Source organism: Mustelus asterias, chromosome 9, assembly GCF_964213995.1.
Source record: "Mustelus asterias chromosome 9, sMusAst1.hap1.1, whole genome shotgun sequence".
In the NCBI taxonomy this organism is placed as follows: domain Eukaryota; kingdom Metazoa; phylum Chordata; class Chondrichthyes; order Carcharhiniformes; family Triakidae; genus Mustelus; species Mustelus asterias.
This window is the reverse complement of record NC_135809.1, coordinates 83,283,042-83,306,605: the sequence shown is the minus strand read 5'-3', so window position 1 is coordinate 83,306,605 and position 23,564 is coordinate 83,283,042. Positions and strand designations below refer to the sequence as shown.

Genomic DNA, 23,564 nt, shown 5'->3' with positions numbered 1-23,564 from the left:
TTTTTAAAAATCTATTGAAAGGAGAAATGATGCATTCTCTTATAGTGAAGTTGAGGAAGTGAACAGTTTGCCCATTACTAGTCTGTACTCGTGGAAGAATACCGATAAGAAGTGAGAATACAGCAATACAGTATGGGGGTGGCTAGCACCACTGCCTCACAGCGCCAGAGACCCGGGTTCGATTCCCGGCGTGGGTGCAGAGTCTGCACATTCTCTCCGCGTCTTTGTGGTTTCCTTTGGTGCTCCGGTTTTCTCCCACAGTCCAAAAGACGTGCTGGTTAGGTGCATTGACCATGCTAAATTCCCCCTCAGTGTACCCGAACCCGAACAGGTGCTGGAGGTGTGGCGACAAGGGGATTTTCACAGTAATTTAATTGCAGTGTTAATGTAAGACCGATTGTGACATTAGTAAATTAACTTTAAAACTTAAAAAAAGACCGAGTTTTAGCTTGGAGTGGCAGACATTTAGTTTCATTCCAGTTTATCTCGTTGATGAGCCCATTCATTTGAAACCAGTCTGGATTGGAAAACTGGCTGCTGATGTGGTGACATTTTGTCATTTCTCTTGTTAAATTTTCATGCCGGAATCCTGAGATCTTACCCCATTTCGTGGAAGGTAACGACCACAGAGACATGCCTCACTATGGGCAAGGCAGATAATGGCTTGCTGACCTAGAATGTTTCAGTTATCTCTAGAAGACAGTGACTGTCTTCAGACAGGGAGCTAATAATGTTATGGAAGACCTTTCCCTCCCATTTGTAAACATAGATAACCAGCTGAGGTACTGAGAAAGAACAGATGTTCACCACACAACAGGCAGCATTGTTTCCACCCCTTCAGAGTACATTGCATTTGTCTGGAGGCACATTTCTTAAAGGTGTATCCCCTATAGACATCAACTCAGCTTTATTTAATTTTGTGTTGCTTCTCCTCCAATCTCGATAGAGCGTAGAGAATTCAGCCTGTATCCTGCGCAACTTGTCCTATCGCCTTTACGAAGAAATACCATCATATTATCAGAATCGATTGGAGGGCCCCGGCAGGAATGATAGAAGTATGAAGAAAGATGATGTTGTGGGATGTTTCACTCCTCAGAGCAGGAAGGTTAAAGAGGTGAGGTGTTTCTAATATTCTGGAGGTCAACAGAAGCCATCCCTGTGTATACAATCTTTTTACAAAATCTAATTCAATATGCTTTCCACAGAAATGTCACTGCTTCTGACAGGACATAGTGATTGGGGGAGGAGGGGGAGGCAGTGATTTTTTTTGTTCCCCATTGGTGTCTGGTGTAAAAAAAATATTAACGGGTCTATCAAAAATATTTTGTTACATGTAACACGGCGAAAGAATCTTCGCCCATGAAGTTTATATGAGCAGAAAGTTATCATCTTTTGGTTTTAAACAGGAGCAGATTTTTTTCATTGTAATTCTTGCTAAGTTTTACTACTATGGTAAAAAATGTAATTAATTTCCTTCTTCTGGCTAAGTATTAGATTAAACATGCACACTGTTACACGTGTACTATGTAATCTTGTTCTCTTAGGTCAATACAGACTCAGCAATATTTTCAGAAGTGTCAAAGGATCCTAAAGGAATCGAATGGCTGTGGAACCCAGCTATAGTGAAATTGTACAGCCGGCTCTTGGACAAGAGTGAGGCCAATCAGCAGACCACTGAAGCTGCCTTGGGGGCACTACAAAATATTACGGCAGGAGACTTCCGGGTAAGGTAGCACCCAGAGTGTTCTCCTTTGTTCAATTTAACAGCTAACTTTTATTTGTGGGGATATGAGCATTACTGGCACGGCCAGCGTTTATTGCCTATTTCTCATTGTGCTACCTTCTTGAACTGCTTTAGTTTTTATGGTGGAGGCATACCCACAATGTTGGCAAAGGAGACTCAGGGTTCTTTGACCCAGTGACAGGGAAGGAACAGTGATCGTAGCTCCAAGTCAGGATGCTGTGTGACTTGGAGGTGATGTGTTCTCGCACGTCTTCTGCTCTTGTTCTTCGAGGTGGTAGAGACCATGGGTTTGAAAGGTGCTGCCCAAGGAGCCTGAGCAAGTTGCTGCCATGCATTTTGTAAATGGTGCACACTATTATGCACTGATGGTGGAAGGAATGAATGTTTATGGTAATGGATTTCTGATCAAGCAGGGTACATTTGTCCTGAATGGTGTGTTGTTGAAACTTCACTCATTCATCCAAGTGGAGAGATTTCATTCACAGCCCTGACTTGTGCCTTGTAGATGGTAGACAGAATTTGCAGAGTGAGAAAGTGAGATGTAGACTGTAAAATTGCCAGCCTCTGACCTACTTATAGAGCCATGTATTCCTATGGCCATTTCTCAATATCATGTGGAGTGACTCGAATTGGCTGAAGACTGGAACCTCAAATGCTGGGACCTCAGAAGATGAAATGGATCATCATCTCAGCACTTCTGGCTGAAGATGGTTGCAATTACTCCAACCTTGTCTTTTGCAATAATGTGCTAGGTTCCCATTAATGAGGATGAAGAATTTTGTGGAGCCTCTTCCTCTTCCAGTTAGTTTAAACTGTGTCCAGCACCATTCCTGTGACAGGGCTCCAAAGCTTTAATCTGATTTGCTGTGTTTGGGATTGCTTCGATCTGCTATAACATACGTAACTGCTGTTTAGCATACATGTGGTCCTGCATTTTAGTTTCATTAGAACGTCATAGAATCATAGAAAGTTAAGGAGGCTGTTCGGCCCATGTCTGTGTTGACTGATGAAGATCTACCTATCTAATCTCACCTTCCTGCAGTTGGTCTGGAACTCTACAGGTCTCGTCATTTCACATAGATATCCAAGTAACTATGGTTAGAATTCCCACCCTCACCACCCTTTGGAAATCTCTACCCCAGAAGGGTAAAGATGGGCTGGTCAGATGACAGAAGAGTGGCAAATGGAATTCAACCCTGCAAAGTGTGAGATTATTTATTTTGGAAGGACTAACAAGGCAAGGGAATACACAGTGAAAGGTAGGACATTAGGAAGTATAGAGGACCAGAAGGATCTTGGGATGCAAGTCTAAAGATCCCTGAAGGCAGCAGGACAAGTAGATAAGGTGGTTAAGGAGGTATATTGGATACTTGCCTTTATTAGCTGAGGCTTTAGAGTATAAGTGTAGGGAGATTATGATGAAGTTGTATAAAACGTTCGTTAGGCCACGGCAAGTGTATTGTGTACAGTTTTGGTCACCACACTATAGGAAGGATGTGATTGTATTAGGAAGGGAGCAGGAGAAATTCCATAGAATCCCCTACAGTGCAAAAAGAGCCCATCTGTGCCTACTCTCCGAAAGAGCATCCCTCCCATGCCCAAGCCCTCCCCTCCGCCCTATCTCCGTAACCCTGCACATTTACCATGGCCAAGCCACTTAGTCTACACATCTTTGGACACTAAGGGGAAATTTAGCACGGCCAATCCAGCTAACCTGCACATCTTTGTGACTGTGGGAGGAAACTGGAGAACATGAAGGAAACCCATGCAGACACGGGGAGAACGTGCAAACTCCACAAAGTCACTCGAGGCTGGAATCGAACCCGGGTCCTTGGCTATTTGAGGCAACAGTGGTAATCACTGTGCCATCCAGGATGTTGCCTGGGCTGAAGCATTTCGAATATGAAGAGAGGCTTGTTAGGCTGGCATTGTTTTCCTTGGAGCAGAGAAGGCTGAGGGGGGGATCCTGATCAAGGTGCACAGAATTAAGGGACATAGATAGGAAGGAACTTTCTCCTTTGTACAGAGGTCAATAACCCTGTCATTGGATTATAAATTTAAGGGGACATAGATTTAAGATAAAGGGCAGGAGATGAAGTGGATTTGAGGGGAAAAACCTTTTTCATCCAGACAATGGCATGAACCTGGAACTCACTGCTTGAAAAGGGTGGTAGAGGTAGGAACCTTCACAACATTTAAGAAGCATTTAGATGAGCACTTGAAGCACCATAGTATATAAGGCTATGGATCAAGTGCTGGAAAATGGGATTAAAATTGATAGGTGCTTGATGGCTGGCACAGACACAATGGGCTGAAGGGCCTCTTAACTCATGAGGCTTGGAAGCTCATTCATTGAGCATGTTCAAGACTGAAATCAATAAGTTTCTGCCTCCTAATGACATCAAGGAGTATGGGGGAAACATGGTGTAAGAGGTAAATTATAAACCATGTGCTTGAATAGCAGAGCAGTCTCGATGGGCTGAATGGCCTATTCCTTTTGTTTCCTATGTTCCTTTCAGGCAGTGAGTTCCAGGTCCCTACCACTGTATTAGTGACAAAAATATTTCCTCATATCTCCTCTAATGTTTCTACAAGTTACTTTACATCTGTGTTTTTTTTACCCCTCTGCTAATGTAAATAAGTCAGCCCTATTTACTCTATCTAGGCCTCTCATGATTTTTTGCGCTTAACTAAGTCACCGCTCAGTCTCCTGTTTTCCAAGAAGAATCCAGTCTATCCAATCTTTCATAATCAGTAAGATTTTCCAGAATGGCAACTTCTTTTGCACCCTCTCCACTGCACTTGCATCTTCCCTGTAGTGACCAGAAGGGTATGCAGTACTCGAGCTGTGTTTTACACGACTCTAGCATTACTTCCTGCTCTTATATTCTATGCCTTGACTGATTAAAGGAAGCATGCCATGTGACTTCTTGATGACCTTCTCGACCTGTCGTCCTATCTTCAAGGAGCTGTAGACATATACTCTGAGGTTCCTCTGTTCCTCCACATACTCCATATCCTCTCATCCTTTGTATTTTCTTGTCTTGCTGCACCTCCCAAAATGCAGTAGCTCACATTTCTCCAAATTGAATTCTATTTTCCACCTTTCTGCCCAGTTGACTAGACCATCTGTACCTTCCTGCAGTCCTGACTAGGCTATCTGTACCTTCCTGCAGTCCTGACTAGGCCATCTGTACCTTCCTACAGTCTGAAGCTTGTTTTCTCCCTGTCAATCACGTGACCAACTTTTGTATCATCCGCAAGCTTCTTCATCATATCCCCCTTTTTAATTATTAATATAAACTACAAAGGACCAAATAATGAGCCCTTTGGAGTGCCATTAGTATCTGCCTTTCAATCGCAAACATCAACTTCAGCCATTACCCTTTGCTTCCTACCACTGAGTCAGTTTTGGATCCAATTTACCACTTTCCCCTGGATCCCAAGGGCTTTCGCTTTTTTGACCAGACTGCCTAGTGGAACCTTATCGTAAACTTTGCTAAAATCTATAGATGGCATCCACTTCTTCTAAAAGTGGACACATCTTCTAAAAAGATACAATCGTGTTCGTGTGACACAATCTGCCTTTAATCAAGGAAAGTCAGCATTGATTTCTTAATCTATGCCTTTCTAAATAAAGGGTTATGCTGTCCTTTAGCAATGATTTACTAATTTGCTCATAGCTGGAGCCAAGCTAACTGACCTGGAATTACTCAGATCATCTTTTCCTCCCTTCTTAAAGAATGGTATAACGTTGGCAGTCCTCCAATAATCTGGCACCACTCCTATAGCCAAGGAGGCTTGAAACAAGATACATGAATATCGTATTTTTGGTATGCCTGTTGTTGCTCTTGTAAAACAACCTGGTGTTTGTGCCAGAGTCTTGCGTATCTAACAATTCTGTTTGTGTACAGTGTTGTGGTTGGCCCATCATTTTCCCAGTCTAACCACTAATTTATAATTGGCTCTTGTATCTATTGGAGTCTCGCCAATGGGAATATACCATTCTAAATGAATGATTACAACAGCCTGTTGTGCTCCATCAGGTGGGATTTTAGGCGGGGGGCGGCAACAGGGGAAGCATGACGTTGAAGAGGTGGGATTCCCTCTAGATTCCCGCCTACCCTGACTGCACAGTGAATTTTGCATTGGGACGGGCAAAGCGTCAGATGAAAAGCCCAATCTTGCCCCAATTAGGCCTTTAAGTGGCCAGTTAATGATGTGTCTCTCTCTCTGAAGTTGCGTTTATAAATGCACACTGCCGGACAAAGGGTGTATGTAATCCCTTGGCCGAAAGCCTCTGTCCACGTTCGGGGCTGGGATTCTCCGGTGCTGTTGAAAGTGAATGGAGTTTTGGCCGGAATGCCAAATTCTCAGATCTCACTTGCAGCAGGGGTGGGCACAGACGAGATTGGAGAATCCCACCCCTTATGTTTTTGTTTAGTGCATGTGGGTACTTTTGTTTAATTTGAAGAAACAAAACAAAAAATTGACATTTGTTGTGTAAATGCAAGTTTTCTACAAAATGTAGTTTGAGAGAGAGAATATTTTCTCTGCTTTTACTCTAAAATAACTTTTTTTTTTGCTCAACTAATACTAATTTGAGTATCCATGTATATCCAGGTACGGATTTTACATAGCTTATAAAGGCTCATTCGTCCTTTCTCTACTGTATTTTCTGAAGGTGCAGAGCTCTATTTTCTTCTCTGTTGTCCCTTTGCCTCCCCTCAGCTCCTGCATCCAGGCTAAATCTAACATATCGCTGAAGACTCGTTTACTGCTAGGTCTTTGAGAGCCTTCTGATACTTTCCTCTTTACAGCTCTTTACTTTCTCCTCATGGTTAAGCTGTTAGCTTGTTTAAAAGTTTATTTGTTAGTCACAAGTAAGACTTACATTAACACTGTAATGAAGTTACTATGAAATTCCCCTATGTTTTTACCATAACTCTTAGCTGTGTATAACAGGACCAGAAAAAAGATTCTGCTCTGAGTCTGGAGATTCCTTTGTGCTTGATTCAAATGGATCCTAGATCTCTGCTCTTGAACTCTGGTTACATATGTGCCTCTTTCTTTTTCAGTGGGCCTCTGTAATGAGTCGATTGACAATGGATCAAGACCGAACATGGTACACCCTCATGGGCTATCTAAAGAGCAATAATGATAATATACTAAAGTCGTTGACGGGCCTACTTCGAAATCTTACACTCCATGCAAGGAACAAGGAAGATGTTGGTAAGTAACCAGATAATCTCGATGGAAGCCATTGTTTGTCTGTATCAATAAGAGGATTTGATGATTTATCTAATAGCTCCAATTTTGCAAGGCAAGGCATTGGCCAGAATTCCCAAGTTTGAACATTAGCAGAATGGTGAACGTTTGCTGAGACCAAATTGGAGGGGGCAGGAGAAGAGGGAGAAACCTATCACGGTTTCTCCAGGTACATGGAAGCCAGTCTGAGAGAAATCTGATGGATGTGTCCACCAACTAAACCTCTTCCTGATTGGAGACACAATATGGTGGATCCCCATGTGGAAGGTCCTATGCTAAGGAAACTTCTAAGAATGTTAAAGGTTAAACCCCTATTGTGTTGTATTGTAATACTGTCTCTCTCAATCAGATGTTGTTCCCAGCGACTCACTATTACGCACGGAATTTTTTAACTGCTCAGTAATCCAAGTTACCGTGTGAGTAAACAGTCCATCAACGCTAACTCTTCAGATACATGGGCAAAGCATCCCTTGTTACTTATAGAACCAGCATAAGCAAATGCCTTCAGAAAAAGAAATGAATGGAGAGGGAGAAAAGTGGAAGAAAAAGAGGAGGAAAAGAGCATGTAATCAGTTGTAAAGAGGCTCTGAGACACAGTACAAGCAGCTAGTACTCTAGCTACAGGAAACAGTTATAAGGTGGTTACCTTCATATGAACCAATGTGTTATCACTTAGTCATAAAAACATTGTCTGTCACTAAATGACTCTTCCTAGCAACTATTATCAAAAATCATTGCAATATTACTGACCTAGCTTTAATCCTTCTCTGCACTTCTCCCAAAAAAAAACCACAAATGAGGCACCCAAGCTCTCTGCCTCTAAATGTGTCTTAAATGTGATATATGCTTGCACTAAAAATACTATCTATACAAATGTGGTACATCATTGCAATTATAAATTAGTCTTAAGAAATAACTTGTAACAAATGCCTTTTCCTCTCCATAGCAATCAAAGCTATTGGTCCCCTCTTGCAAAACTTGCCAGCGGAGAGCAACTCCTGTTCACCATCGAATGAAGTGGCTGCCAACATCTGCTCGATACTTAACAATCTGGTCGTGGAGACCTGTGAAGCTCCCAAACAAATTGTAAATCATAATGGATTAACAAAACTCATGAACATTAAACACAGGAGGGATAGGTGAGTGGGTCAAGTATATTTGCAGTAATAGTGTGGCAAGCAAGTTCATGGAATATATACAAAGACAGGAATAATGACAGGAGTAGGCCATTTGGCCCCTTGAGCCTGCTCCACTATTCAGTATGATCATGGCTGTCCTGATTGTGGCCTCCACTCCACATTCCGTCTTCCTCCAATAACCTTTAAATACAAGATCGTTTCCTAGTTCAGTGGAGCAGAAGAGTAATAAGGCCTGTGACAATTATATAGAGTAAGAAGTTTAACAACACCAGGTTAAAGTCCAACAGGTTTATTTGGTAGCAAAAGCCACACAAGCTTTCGAGGCTCTGAGCCCCTTCTTCAGGTGAGTGGGAATTCTGTTCACAAACAGAACTTATAAGACACAGACTCAATTTACATGAATAATGGTTGGAATGCGAATACTTACAACTAATCCAGTCTTTAAGAAACAAAACAATGGGAGTGGAGAGAGCATCAAGACAGGCTAAAAAGATGTGTATTGTCTCCAGACAAGACAGCCAGTGAAACTCTGCAGGTCCACGCAACTGTGGGAGTTACAAATAGTGTGACATAAATTCTGATTCTAGGATCGCATGATAAAGACTCAGGAGGAAAAAAGCAGAAATATTTATGTGAAATAGTGTGACATAAACCCAATATCCCGGTTGAGGCCGTCCTTGTGTGTGCGGAACCTGGCTATCAGTTTCTGCTCAGCGACTCTGCGCTGTCGTGTGTCGCGAAGGCCGCCTTGGAGAACGCTTACCCGAATATCAGAGGCCGAATGCCCGTGACGGGCATTCGGCCTCTGATATTCGGGTAAGCGTTCTCCAAGGCGGCCTTCGCGACACACGACAGCGCAGAGTCGCTGAGCAGAAACTGATAGCCAGGTTCCGCACACACAAGGACGGCCTCAACCGGGATATTGGGTTTATGTCACACTATTTCACATAAATATTTCTGCTTTTTTCCTCCTGAGTCTTTATCATGCGATCCTAGAATCAGAATTTATGTCACACTATTTGTAACTCCCACAGTTGCGTGGACCTGCAGAGTTTCACTGGCTGTCTTGTCTGGAGACAATACACATCTTTTTAGCCTGTCTTGATGCTCTCTCCACTCCCATTGTTTTGTTTCTTAAAGACTGGATTAGTTGTAAGTATTCGCATTCCAACCATTATTCATGTAAATTGAGTCTGTGTCTTATAAGTTCTGTTTGTGAACAGAATTCCCACTCACCTGAAGAAGGGGCTCAGAGCCTCGAAAGCTTGTGTGGCTTTTGCTACCAAATAAACCTGTTGGACTTTAACCTGGTGTTGTTAAACTTCTTACTGTGTTTACCCCAGTCCAACGCCGGCATCTCCACATCACAATTATATAGGGTATTGATGAGACCACACCTGGGGTACAAGTTTGCTCTGCTTACCCAAGAAAGGACATGCTTTCCTCAGAGGGCATTTCTGGGAAGAGGAGATTGTCCTAGGTGTAGAAATTGAGTGGACTAGGCGTACATTCCCTTCAGCTTAGAAGAATGAGAGGTGATCTGAAATTCTTACGGCGTTTGGCAGGGTAGATGCTGAGAAACAATGTCCCCTGGTTGGGGAATCTAGATCATTGGGTCATGCTTTCCGAATAAGGGGTTGGCCATTTAAAACTGAGATGAGGAGAAATTTCTTAACTTTTAATCTTTGGAATTCTGTTCCCTAGAGTTGTGAAAGCTCAAGTCATTGAGTTTATTCAAGATTTGATTTTTGAAATCAGACCATCAAGACCTGTTGCAGCTCAAAGAATATGCAGCTTTAAGCTTCTGAATCCCATTTAAGCGGAGCCCAGTTATCTTCCTCTGAATTTCAAGGTGCTGGAACTTCCCGTTATTTGCACTTGAGTGACCCACAAAGACTTAAAAAACTTGGACACTCCTTTTAGTTTAACATGAAAGGAGTTTGTCTGCATGCACCAATACAGCTACTGGCTTGTTGACTTACTTTGGGTAGCCAGGATCACTCCCCTGAATGACAAGTGTAAGCTGGAGTTTTGTTGATGCTGTATTCTGAGGTGCAATTGATTGAATGGGTATTCCGTGATCAGCATTTATTTGATTGGGCACTTGGCCAATATAAACTTTCATGATGATAAGAGTGGTGTATTTTTCCAAAACCACTCCAGAAATGGATAAAAGTGGGTTTTGTCTGGTGACGCTCACGCCTGGTTGCTTTTTGTTTTCAGTGAAGCTGAGAAAGCTGTGAAAGCTGCCTCCAGTCTTTTGGGAAATATGTGGTATTACAAGTCTATGCATCGTGAGTACAGATCGGTAAGTATCGGTGCAATTAAAATAACAGGTACACCCAGACCGGTTTTACTAGTTCTGTCACTTCAGCGTGTTGGCCAAAGCATTTGCTAACAGCAACAAATCAGCAAGTTAACAGCAGAGGCGGAGTTCCCCCAAGAATTCTAAGTGTCGAATTCAGGTGAAAACTGCAGTAATTCACGCTGTTATTTTCAGTAAGAATTCAGAGAATAATCTCCCACACTCTGTGCAATGCAGAGGCCGCCAGTGTAAATATCATTAAATTTCATGGGGTGGGGGCTATTCCTGCTGGAGAGGCTCAAATCTGCGCTGAGCAGACTACTGCGCATGTGCCGATTTGTCAGTGCTGAGATCGGCGCATGCGCAGTGGCCCTGCACTGCTGGCCTCCCGATTTGTGGGCCAGCTCAACCGCTGGCCAGCCCCCTGACCATTCCCGGGCCTAGCCCCCACCCCAGCCTGCTGCGATCTCCAGCTCCCCCAGCTGGCTGACCACACCCATCCCCAATATGTCCTGGGCATTGGCACTTTGCCCCTTGGGCAGTGCCAGGATCCCAGGCTGGCACTACCGGGGTGCCAATGACCAAGGGGCACCATCTACCCCCCCACCACCCGACCCCCTGGGGGCCCCAAATGCTTCCCTTCACTCCAGCAGAGTCAGGCTGCTAGGCTCCCCGAAAGTGGGGAGCAAGTGTAAACCCCGCTGGAGTGAAACACTCTGGCGAGGTGGAAGACATTAGCGGGCCTGGAGACTTCAATCCCGGGCCCGCTAATGACGTTGGAATAATATTAAAATGACCGATTAAATAGTCTATGCGTCTCCCCGGCGTGGAGCAGAAATCGGGCGTTAGGAGACGCAAGCAGGGCGCTAACGGTCGCGCAAATCTTGCGAATGGACCGCTGCGGGATTCTCCTGGCCCGCTGCCCTACAAAATTAGCGCATCGGGATGGGAGAATCACGGCCCAGATCTTCGCTTTCTGCATTCGTGTCATATATTCTTGCACACTGGTGGAGAATTTTAATTTTGCATGACTCTTAAAGGAACTGATACAGTTTTTCACAGGTCCTGTTTCTATGTCTCTCAATAGTGTCTGACACTTTTGCCTGAATCTGGCCCCTCCAACCCTCCAGGAACTCCTTGTTCCATCAGTCCTGGCCTTCTGTGCATTCGCCACTCCTTTACACCACCATTGGTCTTGTAACCATCTAAGGTCTAAGTACCTATCTAAACTTCTCCTGCGTCTCTTTCCTTTTTTTAAGAACCTCTTTAAAACTTCCCTCTTTGCCCAAGCTTATAGTCATTTCTCCGAATATTCCCTTCCTTGCCTTGGTATCAATTTTTGTCTGATTATTTCCTTGTGGAGTACTTGTGATATTTTAGTGTTAAAATTGCTGTATGAATACAAGTTTAAAAAATGGAATTATTTTCTCAGAGTAACAAAGCCAATGCACAGAGTAGATGGGACAAGCCCTTAATCCATCTCCTTAGTTGCTCCCGAATCAATTCATCATCCCCACAAGAAAGACATACGAGGTCCAAGCTGATGAGAACAGACATTACACCTGATCTGCTGCTTGATCTTAGCCAAAAGGCCGATAAACATTGTCTAGACGGTCACGCACTCTTCTTTAAAGCAGTGCTGATTTCAAGACAGCTGCTTTGTTTTCCAGGAAAGAGTCTTGAATTGCACCTTTTGGTTTTACAGTTCTGACTATATGAAGGAAGGCTTTGTTGTAACCAGAAGTACAAATTTAAGAGCCATTGCTTCCAACTAATCTGTTAATGGTCTAGCACCAATGATCCTCTGAGCAAATAAAATTAATACACACATTTATTTTAAAATGTTCAGCAGCCCTTTTGTAGCTGTCTGCTTTTCGAGGAAAAGGTTGCTGCATTGTATGCAACTTCTTGGGGATGCATCCTAAAAGATTTTTTTTTTATTGCTCATCTGTCCTGATGTAAATCTCTACACAATATACTTTTATTGGATCAGAGAGATGCTATTTCAAGTCTCGGAGCAAGGTTACTTCATATATTAACTCTTTCCTCTGGATCTTGGTATGGTTCAGTGAGGAAATGATGTAGCGTTGAGGCATACTCACTACTCGGGCCTCGGGGTTTTCTCACCGCTTCGACTGTCTGTCAAAATGAATTAGATTAGCTGAAGGGGTGGGGCTGCTATGGATTGCCTTAACGGCAAGCGGGAAAGAGAATAAACTGAGCCGGAGATCCGGATCTTGTTCTTGTTGGAAGCTTCTACGTTCAAGTGTCGCGTATGGCAGGATGAGGCTTGAATCCTCAGGTCCTGGAGCCCAAAGAGCCTAATGACACTCACTGTTCAGCTACAGACATGGAGATGAGCTAAGCCTCAGGGTGGCAATACATACTCCAGCACAACTCGGGAGAGGAATAAAGGAGAAAAAATTGATGGGGGTGAGGGAAGAATAAATTTTGGTTCACAACGCTGTTTACTTTCAGCAATAAATAAGAGGAATGGCAGCAATATTTATTTGAATAATTCAAGAGGTATTATTAGACTATAAATTCACACGTTATCAAAATAACTGGCAAAGAGGGAGTTATAAAGCTCTCAGCATCTGAGAAATGCAACAAGAAGTGTGCTGGAATGGTGAACAATCTGATCTCCCCCACGGAATGGATACCAGACAGCACCACAAAGGCTGGGGAAGAGAAGTAGGAAGGTAAACTCTGTCTTATCTCACTGTGGTGAGTTAGAGGTTGCCAGCCAATTCCATTAGCCCAAAAATACCTCATGCACAGTGACTTAAGCGTTTGAGTGGGGCATTTTAAATATTTCTGAATGTGCAACCTTTTGATTTCAAAACTGAAGCCTGCTTTTCTTTAATTAATTTCTAGATCTTAATTGCCTGCAGACTTGAAGTTCAGTTACTAAGGTTTGCAAATTTAAAAACTAGGAACTTTGGAATTCCGACCATGCTCCTGAATCCCATTGTGTCCTTAGACTGCCTCCTGAAGGCTTTTAGACTTGACGTAATGTAATAACCCCACTCTCATTGATGCTAATTTTAAAAGCTTAGCTAGTATGAGTTTTTCTCCATGCTCTAGAGGGTTTGAACAGTCTGTCACATCAATTGATCCCCAGGCTGATATCCATATATCCAAGGTTATACAGCGAACAGCTACCAAAAAATGTCTTTCTTTTTATTTTGAACTCTCTTTACTGAAACGAAATGAAAAAATCTGGGTCACCTAGCTTCCTCCACCTTCCCAGATATTTGGTTTTATCTGATGGATAAACAATCTCTTGCTTTTTGCCTAAAGACATTATGACTTCAGTTACTTTGGAGAGTCAGGGGAGTGGTTCTGTTATTTAAGCTTTTCGCCGACTACTTGAAAGGTGGCACAGTGGTTAGCACTGCTGCCTTTACAACGCTAGGGACCCAAGTTCGATTCTGGTCTCGGGTCAATGTGTGGCGTTTGCGCATTCTCCCCATGTCTGCGTGGGTTTCCTCCCACAGTCCAAAGATGTGCAGGTTAGGTTGATTGGCTATGCTACATTGACCCTAGTATCAGGGGATTAGCAGGGTAAGTATGAGGGGTTACGGGAATAAGGCCTGGGTTGGATTGTGGTTGGTGCAGACTCGATGGGCCGAATGGCCTTCTGCACTGTAGGGATTCTAGTATAGGAGTGCTTATCAACAAAAATACAAACATACAAATCAGGAGCAGGACCATTTGGCCCCTCAAGCCTACTGCACCATTCAATATGATCATGGCTGATCTGATCATGGCCTCAATTCTACATTTTGCCTCCACAATAACCCTTTTTAATCCAAAATCCATTCACCTCCGCATAGGAGTTATTGTTGTGCTGAAGACCTACAATCAGGGATCCATTGCCCACTCGAGGCCTGTGAGAAGGGGTTTGCTTTCCTATTGCTGCTGTTATGAAGATAGATGAAGTATGTTGTGTAGTAATAATCTGCAACTTTAAAATGGGAAATACAGTAACTACATATGCCTGTCAAATATTCCTTCCCAATTAAATATTTAAATCCCTGCACTTTGTGATAGTCTCAGTGATAAAGTAGGATCCCTCTTTTCAGGTCTGAAAGCTTAAAACACCAAACCAGTTGTACAGAACATCTCAACATTCCTACAGACGGCATATGAACAAATGTCTAGTTAAATGGTTGTGATATTCATTGTGAGATGAATGTTGGTCAAGACACCAGGGGAACTTCAAGACGTCAAACCACCTCCCCAAATAGTTCATCCTATTTCTGCACTGTCCTGAATAGTTCTCAAATATTAATCTTGAACTCCCTCAACTTTAAGCAACATGATTTCTTCCTTAACCCAAACTAGATTATTTGGGTCGAGGGAAGAGTTAGTGTTTTTTTTTAAAAACCTGAATCCTAACCCGAACCAGCTCATTTTTGCTTCTAAAAATTTGAGGTGCGCAGTGGACAGTCAACTGTCTCTTAGGCAACTTAAATATGTTCTAATGAAGATGCGCACACCACATTTATCCACTATTTTAAATTTAACTCCGGCCAGCTGGGTTTTCTGAGCTTCAGGAAACCTAGCAGCTAAGAGAAGGTGAAGACCATTGGGTATATTGTACCTGCCTTGCTCGCACCTTTCAACACAGCTGGCCTATTCCAATCTCCTGCAACAACCTCTCCAGTGTTCTCCACCTGACTGAAAGTCTCAGCTGACTTCCAGTGGTTGAGCTGTTTTGTTCTTCCCCACGACCACCCCTCTGGAAGATAAATAGAATAGGACTTCATAGGATCCGTACAGTGCAGAAGGAGACCATTCAGCCCATCGAGTCTGTACTGACCACAATCTCACCCTGGCCCTATTCCCGTAACCCCACGCATTTACCCTGCTAATCCTCCTGACACTAGGATCAATTTAGCATGGCCAAGCACCTAACCCGCACATCTTTGGACTATGGGAGGAAAGCAGGGCACCTGGAGGAAACCCATGCAGACACGGGGAGAAAGTGCAAACTCCACACAAAGACCTGAGGCTAGAATTGAACTTGGGACCCTGGCGCAGTGAGGCAGCTAACCACTCTGCCAACATGCCGCCCTGGGAGTTTGAGAGCTGGCGAGTTCAGATCTCCCCCACTGAATCATTCTTATTCTTCCTTGCAACTTAGGAAAATTTAACATTTTATTTGTCTTTGCGTGTGCATGTCGAACATAGAACAGTACAGCACAGGAACAGGCCCTTTATCCCATAATGTTGTGCCAAACATGACACCAAATTAAACGAATCACTTCTGCCTGCCCTTGTTACATATCCCTCTATTCCTTGCATATTCATGTGTTTATCTAAAAGCCCCTTAAATGCCCCTGTCGTATCTGCTTCCAGCACCAACCCTGGCAGCACATTCCAGACACCTACCACTCTGTAAAAAAAACTTGCCCCTCACATCTCCTTTTGAACTTTTCCCCTCTCTCCTTGAGTGCATGCCCCCTAGTATTAGACATTTCAACTCTGGGGGAAAAGATTCTGACTGTCAACCCTATCTATGCCTCTCATAATTTTATAGACTTCTACCAGGTCTCCCCTCAGCCTCTGCCACTCCAGAGAAAACAACACTCGTTTGTCCAGCCTCTCCTTATAGCTCATACCGTCTAATCCAGTGTAGGACAAGCCTGAACTTCTACCAGATTCTTTACTAACAGCAAAATAAGCTTTGCTGCAGAACAAATCTTCGTAACTTAGCTGTTTCATTTGGCAGTATTTTGGTTGGAACGCCTCTTTGAAAGAGTAACACCTTCCTTAATGAGCTGATTTGGGCTAGGGAAGAGAATAGAAATGCTCTGAAAAATCTGTTGAAGTCCTGCATGTGAAAACTTGATGTTTGAAACTTGGAAACGATTAAACATTCTTGACATATGCAGTAGGGCGGCACAGCACAGAAGTATGTCATTTTGAACTACAAGTTGAACAGAGTGTGGTGAGCAGTCCATCATGGTGAATTCAATTTAACTTTATTGTCATTGTATAGTGCACAAATATAAAAACAACGAAAAGTGAGCTTGCAGACTTTCAAGATACAAAGAAAAAAGCAAATGCAAGTAGTCATTATAAAATGGTACCAATAGTCATCAAGTGTATACATACATATTGCACAATGCCCATCGCCTGGGAATATGTTAAAGGATGGAGTTCAGCTGGGTAACAGCTCTGGGGAAGAAGTTGTTCCTGTGCCTGGTTGTATGGGCTCGAATGCATTTGTAGCCGCTCCCAGATGGCAGGAGGGCAAACGGTCTATGGCTGGGATGTGTGGGATCTCTAGTAATGCTGAGAGATCTCCGCAGACAGCGTTTGTGATAAATGTCCTAGATGGCTGGTAGCTGGATGCCGATGATGTGTTGGGCAGTTTTGACCACCTGCTGCAGAGCTTTCCGGTCAGAAATGGAGCAACTGCCATACACACAGTAATGGAGTTCGACAAGATGCTCTCTGTTGTGCACTGGTAGAAGTTTGAGAGAAGCTGGGGGGACAGGTTGGCTCTCTTTAGCATCCTCAGGAAATATAGGCACTGCTGAGCCTTCTTCAAAGACATAGGAATAGGCCAAAGTCTCTGGTGCAGATCCTGGTCTTCTGGCCTTGATGAAATGTTAGCCCTCCCACCCTCTGCTTTCCCATTAACTTTTGCTTCATCCAAAATCATGCTGTCTACTTGCTTTCATGTAGCAAGTTGCTCTCAACCATCACCCCCTTTGTTCCTGGTGTCCCAGTGCTTCAGATTTTAAATTGTCAACATCTTTGTCTCTCTCTTTTCTTCCCCCACTGTGCCCAGAAATCTGCATTGCTCCCATCCTGCCGCCTTGTGCATCCACTCCACCATTGTCACGTTGCGAAATTCAATTATTAAAGCCCCCTCTGCTTTTCCTTTAAAGGCCCTCCTTTAAAATATGTCCTGTTTAGCCTGGTGTCCATTTTAATCCGATTGTGCCGTTGCAGAGTGCTTTGTGATGTTCCTAAAGGCTGTATTAATGCGAGTTGTTCTCATTGCTGATTTTTTTTTTCAAAAATTTAAAGCGCTTCCTTCATAGATTTCAATCTGTCGATTTCAGTGTGATTTTCTTCTTTTCCTTCTGCAGAAAGGTTACCAAAAATATGATTTTGTGTCCAACTGAGGTCTAATCTGGTGCCACATGCTTCAATCAAAGCAGCAGAGAAGTAGATCCTACCGGATGCGCCTCCCCAAAAAGAGGATGAAGTAAAACTGAATCTATTCCCTTTTCCTTTATAATTGTTGCAAACTGCTCTCCTGTTAACAGAAACCTGCCTGCCGGTGTCTGAATCTACCATAAATACATTGGGACTGAACATCTCCACAAGCAGCATCGACGTTCAGTGATTGTGTAAACTTGTATATATTTATCAAAATGTTTATATATGTACGACAAGCTTATTCCTTTTTGGAGTATCTGAATAAGATTTGTCTGTGCTGACCTTCAAAATGTGTCAGCAAATCCAGGTTTTAACTTTTGTTCATTTTCAAAGTAGTAGTGCACCAAAAATGATTTTAATACTTTTTCAGTGAAATCTCAAAGTCCTGTTTCGACTGGTAGCAGTCAGATACTCCATCCAGCAAGCTGAGTTGGGTTAACGGGCACTAAATCATTTTAAGTGATGGGTCAAGTTGTTTAGCAATCTAATTGAAACAAGTGCCATTTTCTGTGAAGAGGTATAAAATCTTTGTAGCTTCCGAGGTACCCCAACTTATGTACGTTACACTGTTGGTTATACAATTGTTCATTTGACAATGCAATGTTTGAATCTTTCAAAATTTGCTGTGTTCTGTTACTCACACCTAATTAGATTTCTGATCTATCTTATATCTTTGTGGGTAATTGAGTGGTATGGGTTGGCCCCTAATGGAGTCAGTAAACTAGGATTAATGAGATGAAGCAGTATTAGAGTTGCTCAAAAACCAGTTTTGGAAATGTCCGTATGCTAATGTCATGAAGGGTTATGGCAAATTCTTGGGGCAGTGTAAATACATTTATTACGTTGGGAGGGAGTTCAATGATATCAATTCCAACACTGGTTTTCAGATAAACAGTTGCAAAAGAGTATAGGAAATCCTTCCAACACTACAAATCATGGGAGGGATTTCCCTCCCCCCCCCCCCCCCCCCCCCCCCAACGCCTCCACCTATGGCGTATGCTAGAGCAGCAGAGACAGCCTGCCATTAGCCAGTGGAAGCAACTTCCAGTCCTGCCGCTGTCAATAGGGTTTCCCCAGCCTCCTCTGCCAGCTGGAAAATCCCACCCCATGAGTATTCATTCCACAGAGAGTGTGAGTTTAAGATGTTGGGGGCTGAAATGGTATAACCACATAGAAGGACATAGAAACAAAGATGCATGTTCAGGAACTCCTAGAAGGCCAGGACATTTGGTGGTGGTTGTCAGATTAGAATTGTACAGATAATGTTTAGATAAAATATAACATTCCGGGAAATGGGATTTTAAATATAATTGGATTTGTTATCCTTTTCAACTAAAATAAATCACTGAAATAATTTTTTTAAACAAAAAGATTTTCAGGAGTAAATTAAAGTGAGTGCTGTACTTTGAATGTATGTCCATACAATAATGTCTCCTTCCCATTGCCTCCTAAAAAGTCCACGGTAAACTTGCAAGATTTTTCTTTGTATTTGGCAAATTACAGCAGGGACTTGAATTACATAATCGCAGAGTAACTATTTTAGTTTAACAGCATTTCAAACGGACCGACTGTATGGAGCAGAAGAGAAACTGGGAAATTGGCAGGCAGATGCCAAGAACAAGCATACATGCAAGAGTGGGTGAGAGTCTGGTCACGCCAGAACCAAGTACGAAGGAAATGGACGTGAGTGGAGATTGAATCTCACTGGGAAACCAGAGAATGAGGATTTGACCGGTTGAGAGAAATGCTTACAGTTTAACTGGCCAGATTGTGTCTGACTGTGGAGTGGAAGAACAGAGTTTGCCTATTGTAATTGTGACCAGTCAAATGATTTGTAAGGACCAAGAAAAACTACCAGCAGAAAGCCTAATCGATCATGTGCATCTCATTGGTCATTGAGGTTGCTGGAAAATCTCAGTCTGAATGAGAGAAGGTTATGATCAGAAGACCAGGAATTGAACATATTAATGATGAATGTATTAACGTATTGAACATATTAATACTGTAGATAATTGGGTGAATAATTAGATTCTCTGTAAATGTGTGGATTTTTATAAGGAAACTTTGGCTGTCTGGATATAAACTGTAAAATGTTAGCTGCCTTTGCTTTTTATAAAGTTGTATTTTATGCTTGCATTATTATCTGCTCAAAAAACTTAAATTAAAAAAAAAAGCTTTTTTAATTTATCCAGAATTCCTCTTTTTACTTGTTCAGGGGATGTGGGTGTCGCTCGCTAGGCCAACCTTTATTGTCACATACCATGTGGTGCAAGTACTCCCAAATTGCTGTTCGAGAAAGAGTTCTAAGATTTTGACAGACGGCCTGATTTTACCATTATGATTCTAAGTGCTGAAACTGGGAGTGTTTCAGATCGAACTTTTGGACCTGTTCTCAGGCGCCCCCATATACACTCTGCCTGAAACAATATCAGTGATTCTTCTGAATTGCACTGTAGAAGTCCGTGGGCGGGGCTTAACGTGCCCAAAATACTGCAGCTCCGATCGGAGCCTTAAACTGCATACGTGCAGTTGAAAAGAAAATAGACAAATGCTCTCCTGCCACATCGCTCCCGGGCCCTGATAATGCCACTGGCCCCCACAGACATTGTCCCACCCCCACAACATAACTGACCCCCTTATCCCCCACCACCCAGAACGATCGCATGCAGAGTGGCAGTGGGCCCCCCCACACCGATCTCACGCAGAGTGGCAGCAGACTCCCCCCAGAGAGCCATCTGACACACCTCCCTCCCTCCCCCACCAGAGAGCCATCTGACATGCCTCCCACCCACCCCTTGCCTCCCACCCACCCCTTACCCCCCCCAAAACACCAATCTGAGTTAGAGAGCCGCCGGAACCTCTGAACTTACCTCCTCAGAAGCTGGAGTGCCTGAATCGGACCTTTGCAGACCATGTCTGTTTCACGCCAAATCTGGACCGGCGAATGCAGGGGTAAAGGGGGAAGTGCCAGTAAGTTTGGGGTGCAGCCCATTAAGTATTATTGAGCAAATGCATTTAAATTGATGTCGCGTCTGTTTCAGGTATGGTCCCGACGTTGGCCAGTTTAGGCCCCTGGTAAAAAGGAATGGGCACAAAGTCGGTCGCGGATCACGCTACTTGCCTCAAGCCTGACTTTACCAAGTTTTCGCGTCCAAAAATGGGCGCTATTTAATGGTAAAATCGGGCCCTGTGACACTGAAGGAACGGCGATAGAGGATTGAAATTTCAGAGTCTAAAAATGGTGGATAGGTCCGGATTCCAAGATTCCTGATCCCATTCCCAGGCTGTCTGATTCTCAGGAGTGCCTTAAAAGGGTGCCAGATGCTTCATGTCATGTCCTGACCTAACTTGCTCCATTGCAGAGATGGGCATGTTCTATTGGCAATTTTCATGTCCGCTCGATGTTTTTAGAGAGTCTCCATCAAAGGAGTCGTGAACACTCGTCTGCATGAGGTGACTGTTAAGTTTCAAGGTCCTCCTTATGGCATTCCATCCACCACACCCACACCCCCACCTCCATACTCCCGCTGGGGGTGCATCTCATTCAATAAAAGTTGTTTGGCTGAGAGTACAGACATCCATTATTCATAAAATCCCTACAGTACAGAAGGAAGCCATTTGATCCATAGAGTCTGTACTAACCACAATCCCAACCAGGCTCTATTCCCGTAACCCACACTTACCCTTCTAATCCCCCTGACACTGGGGTCAATTTAGCATAGCCAATCAACCTAACCCACACATTTTTGTGAGGAAACTCGCACAGACATGGGGAGAAAGTGCAAACTCCACAGAGATAGTGACCAGAGGCTGGAATTGAACCTGGGTCCCCGGCGCTGTGAGCAGCAGTGCTAACCACTACACCACCAAACTGTTGAATCAGCTGAGCCTCAAAACATTGCTTTACTAAGAGCTTTTTAAAAATTCACTTAAGGGATGTGGGCTAGGTGAACATTTATTGCTCATCCCCTGTTGCCCTTCAGTAGGTGGTGATGAGCTGTCTTCTTGAACCACTTCAGTCCCTGAGGTGTAGGTACACCCACAGTGCTGTAGGGAGGGAGTTCCAGGATTTTGACCCAGTGACAGTGAAGGAACGACAATATATTTCCAAGTCAGGATGGTGAGTGGCTTGGAGGGGAATCTACATGTGGTGGTGTTCCCAGCTATCTGCTATCCTTGTCCTTCTAGATGGTAGTGGCCGTGTGTTTGGCAGGTGCTGCCTAAGGAACATTGGTGAGTTCCTGCAGTACATCTTGTAGATGATACACACTGCTGCCATTGTTCATTTGGCGCTCTGATCTCTGTCTTCAGTGTCTCAATGTTTACTTACACAATGTTCAGTGGTTTCAAGGGCCTGTGAGTTTCTAATATTGATGTTTTAAACGGTAACACTTGTATTGCCTATAGTGAAATGAGTTTTAAACAGAGGAAAATAATAAATTAATGACTTTTTAAATTATGTTTTACCCATCCCACTGTAATCATCGGGCTCATTGGTTCTATACATTGTATAGTAGTAGTTCAGCAGCCAGGGAAGTGCCATAACTTGGCACAAGGGGCATGCGAGGCCGTGGAGGGGCATAGCTTGGCATGGTGGCATGAAGGACCATGGGCATGTAGGTGATGTGCCATCACTTGGCATTGGGGACATAGCAACCATGGGTTGTGGGGAAGCATAGCCTGGCATGGGGGCATGAATTGGCATGGATGGGGCTTTGTGAGGGGTGAAGGCAGGAAGACCCTTATGTTTTTATTTTAACTGTGACAAAGTCCCACCAGGCGTGCCAGACTAGTTAGATTCTCTCTTTTTGGAGATGGTAATTGCCTGGCATTTGACCTGGGGCTGAGAGGATTGGCCTTCAACAACTATAACCATCTTCCTTTGTGTTGGGTAGGAGCGGCATTGTCTTGCTTTTGTGCGTGAGATACACCTGGCCACTGTTCCACAGTGTGAGGTTGATGGCAGATGCTTTGCTGGAACACTTGGCTAGGGGCATAGCTTGTTCTGGAGCTGCCAGCAGTCATAGCTGGGATGTTAGTGGTGTCCTAGCCTTTGGTGTCCAATGGGCCCAGCTTGATAGCACATGGAGTCCATATTGGCTGAAGACTGGCATCTGTGATGCTGGGCACTTTGGGAGGAGACCAAGATGGATCATTCACTCTGCACTTCTGGATGAAGAAATTTTCAAGCATTTCAGACATATTTTGCACTGACAAGCTGGATTCTCCAAACATTGAGGATGGGGATGGATGTGGAATTTTCTCGCTTAGTTCTTCATTTGTCCACCACTCTTCATAACTGGATGTGGCAGGGCTAAAGAGCTTTGGTCTGATCCATTGCTTGGAGGATCACTTAGCTTTGATTTCAGCATGCCGCTTCTGCTATTTCGAATGTCCTGTGTTGCAATTTCACCAGTTAGTAGTTTTAAGAAGAACAAAGAACAGTACAGCACAGGAAACAGGCCCTTCGGCCTTCCAACTTTTGTTTTAGGTATGCCTGTTACTGCTCCTAGTATGCTCTCCTATATTCATTAAACTAGTGTTGATCCTTGGCTTAAGGGTAATACTAGTGTGGAATATGCTGGTCTGAGATTCTCGATTGTGGTTGAATACAATTCTGCGGCACGAGGCCCACAGCTCCTCATGTTTTGAGCTGCTAGATTTGTTCTGCATCTATTCCATTTAACACAGCATGATGGGTGGTATCCTCAGTATGAAGATGAGACTTGATCAAAGTCAGGATAGTGTGTAACTTGGAGGCAATGTTGTTTTCATTCTGTCTTTGTCCTTGTAGATTGTGCATTTGGAGGATGCTGTTAAAGTTTAACAAGTAAAATGTTGACAATGTTTGTAATGGGATAATGATTTCTATTTTATCCCTGGGGCTTTCCAACATCTCCACTAGATTTATCATGTGGTAGGT

At 43.5% G+C, this 23,564-nt stretch overlaps 1 protein-coding gene across 1 annotated transcript in view; it reads left to right on the top strand.

The window, feature by feature from the left end:
• Nucleotides 1-19,828, top strand: part of LOC144498779 (plakophilin-3-like) — a 49,222-nt gene extending 29,394 nt beyond the window's left edge. Inside the window, exons 8-13 of the mRNA XM_078220447.1 lie at nt 947-1,114; nt 1,545-1,724; nt 6,823-6,976; nt 7,959-8,151; nt 10,375-10,459; nt 17,569-19,828. Of these exons, the coding sequence (XP_078076573.1) occupies nt 947-1,114; nt 1,545-1,724; nt 6,823-6,976; nt 7,959-8,151; nt 10,375-10,459; nt 17,569-17,604 (816 nt within the window). The 3' untranslated portion in view covers nt 17,605-19,828. The remainder of the gene's footprint in view (nt 1-946; nt 1,115-1,544; nt 1,725-6,822; nt 6,977-7,958; nt 8,152-10,374; nt 10,460-17,568) is intronic.
• The last annotated feature ends 3,736 nt before the right edge of the window (nt 19,829-23,564 follow it).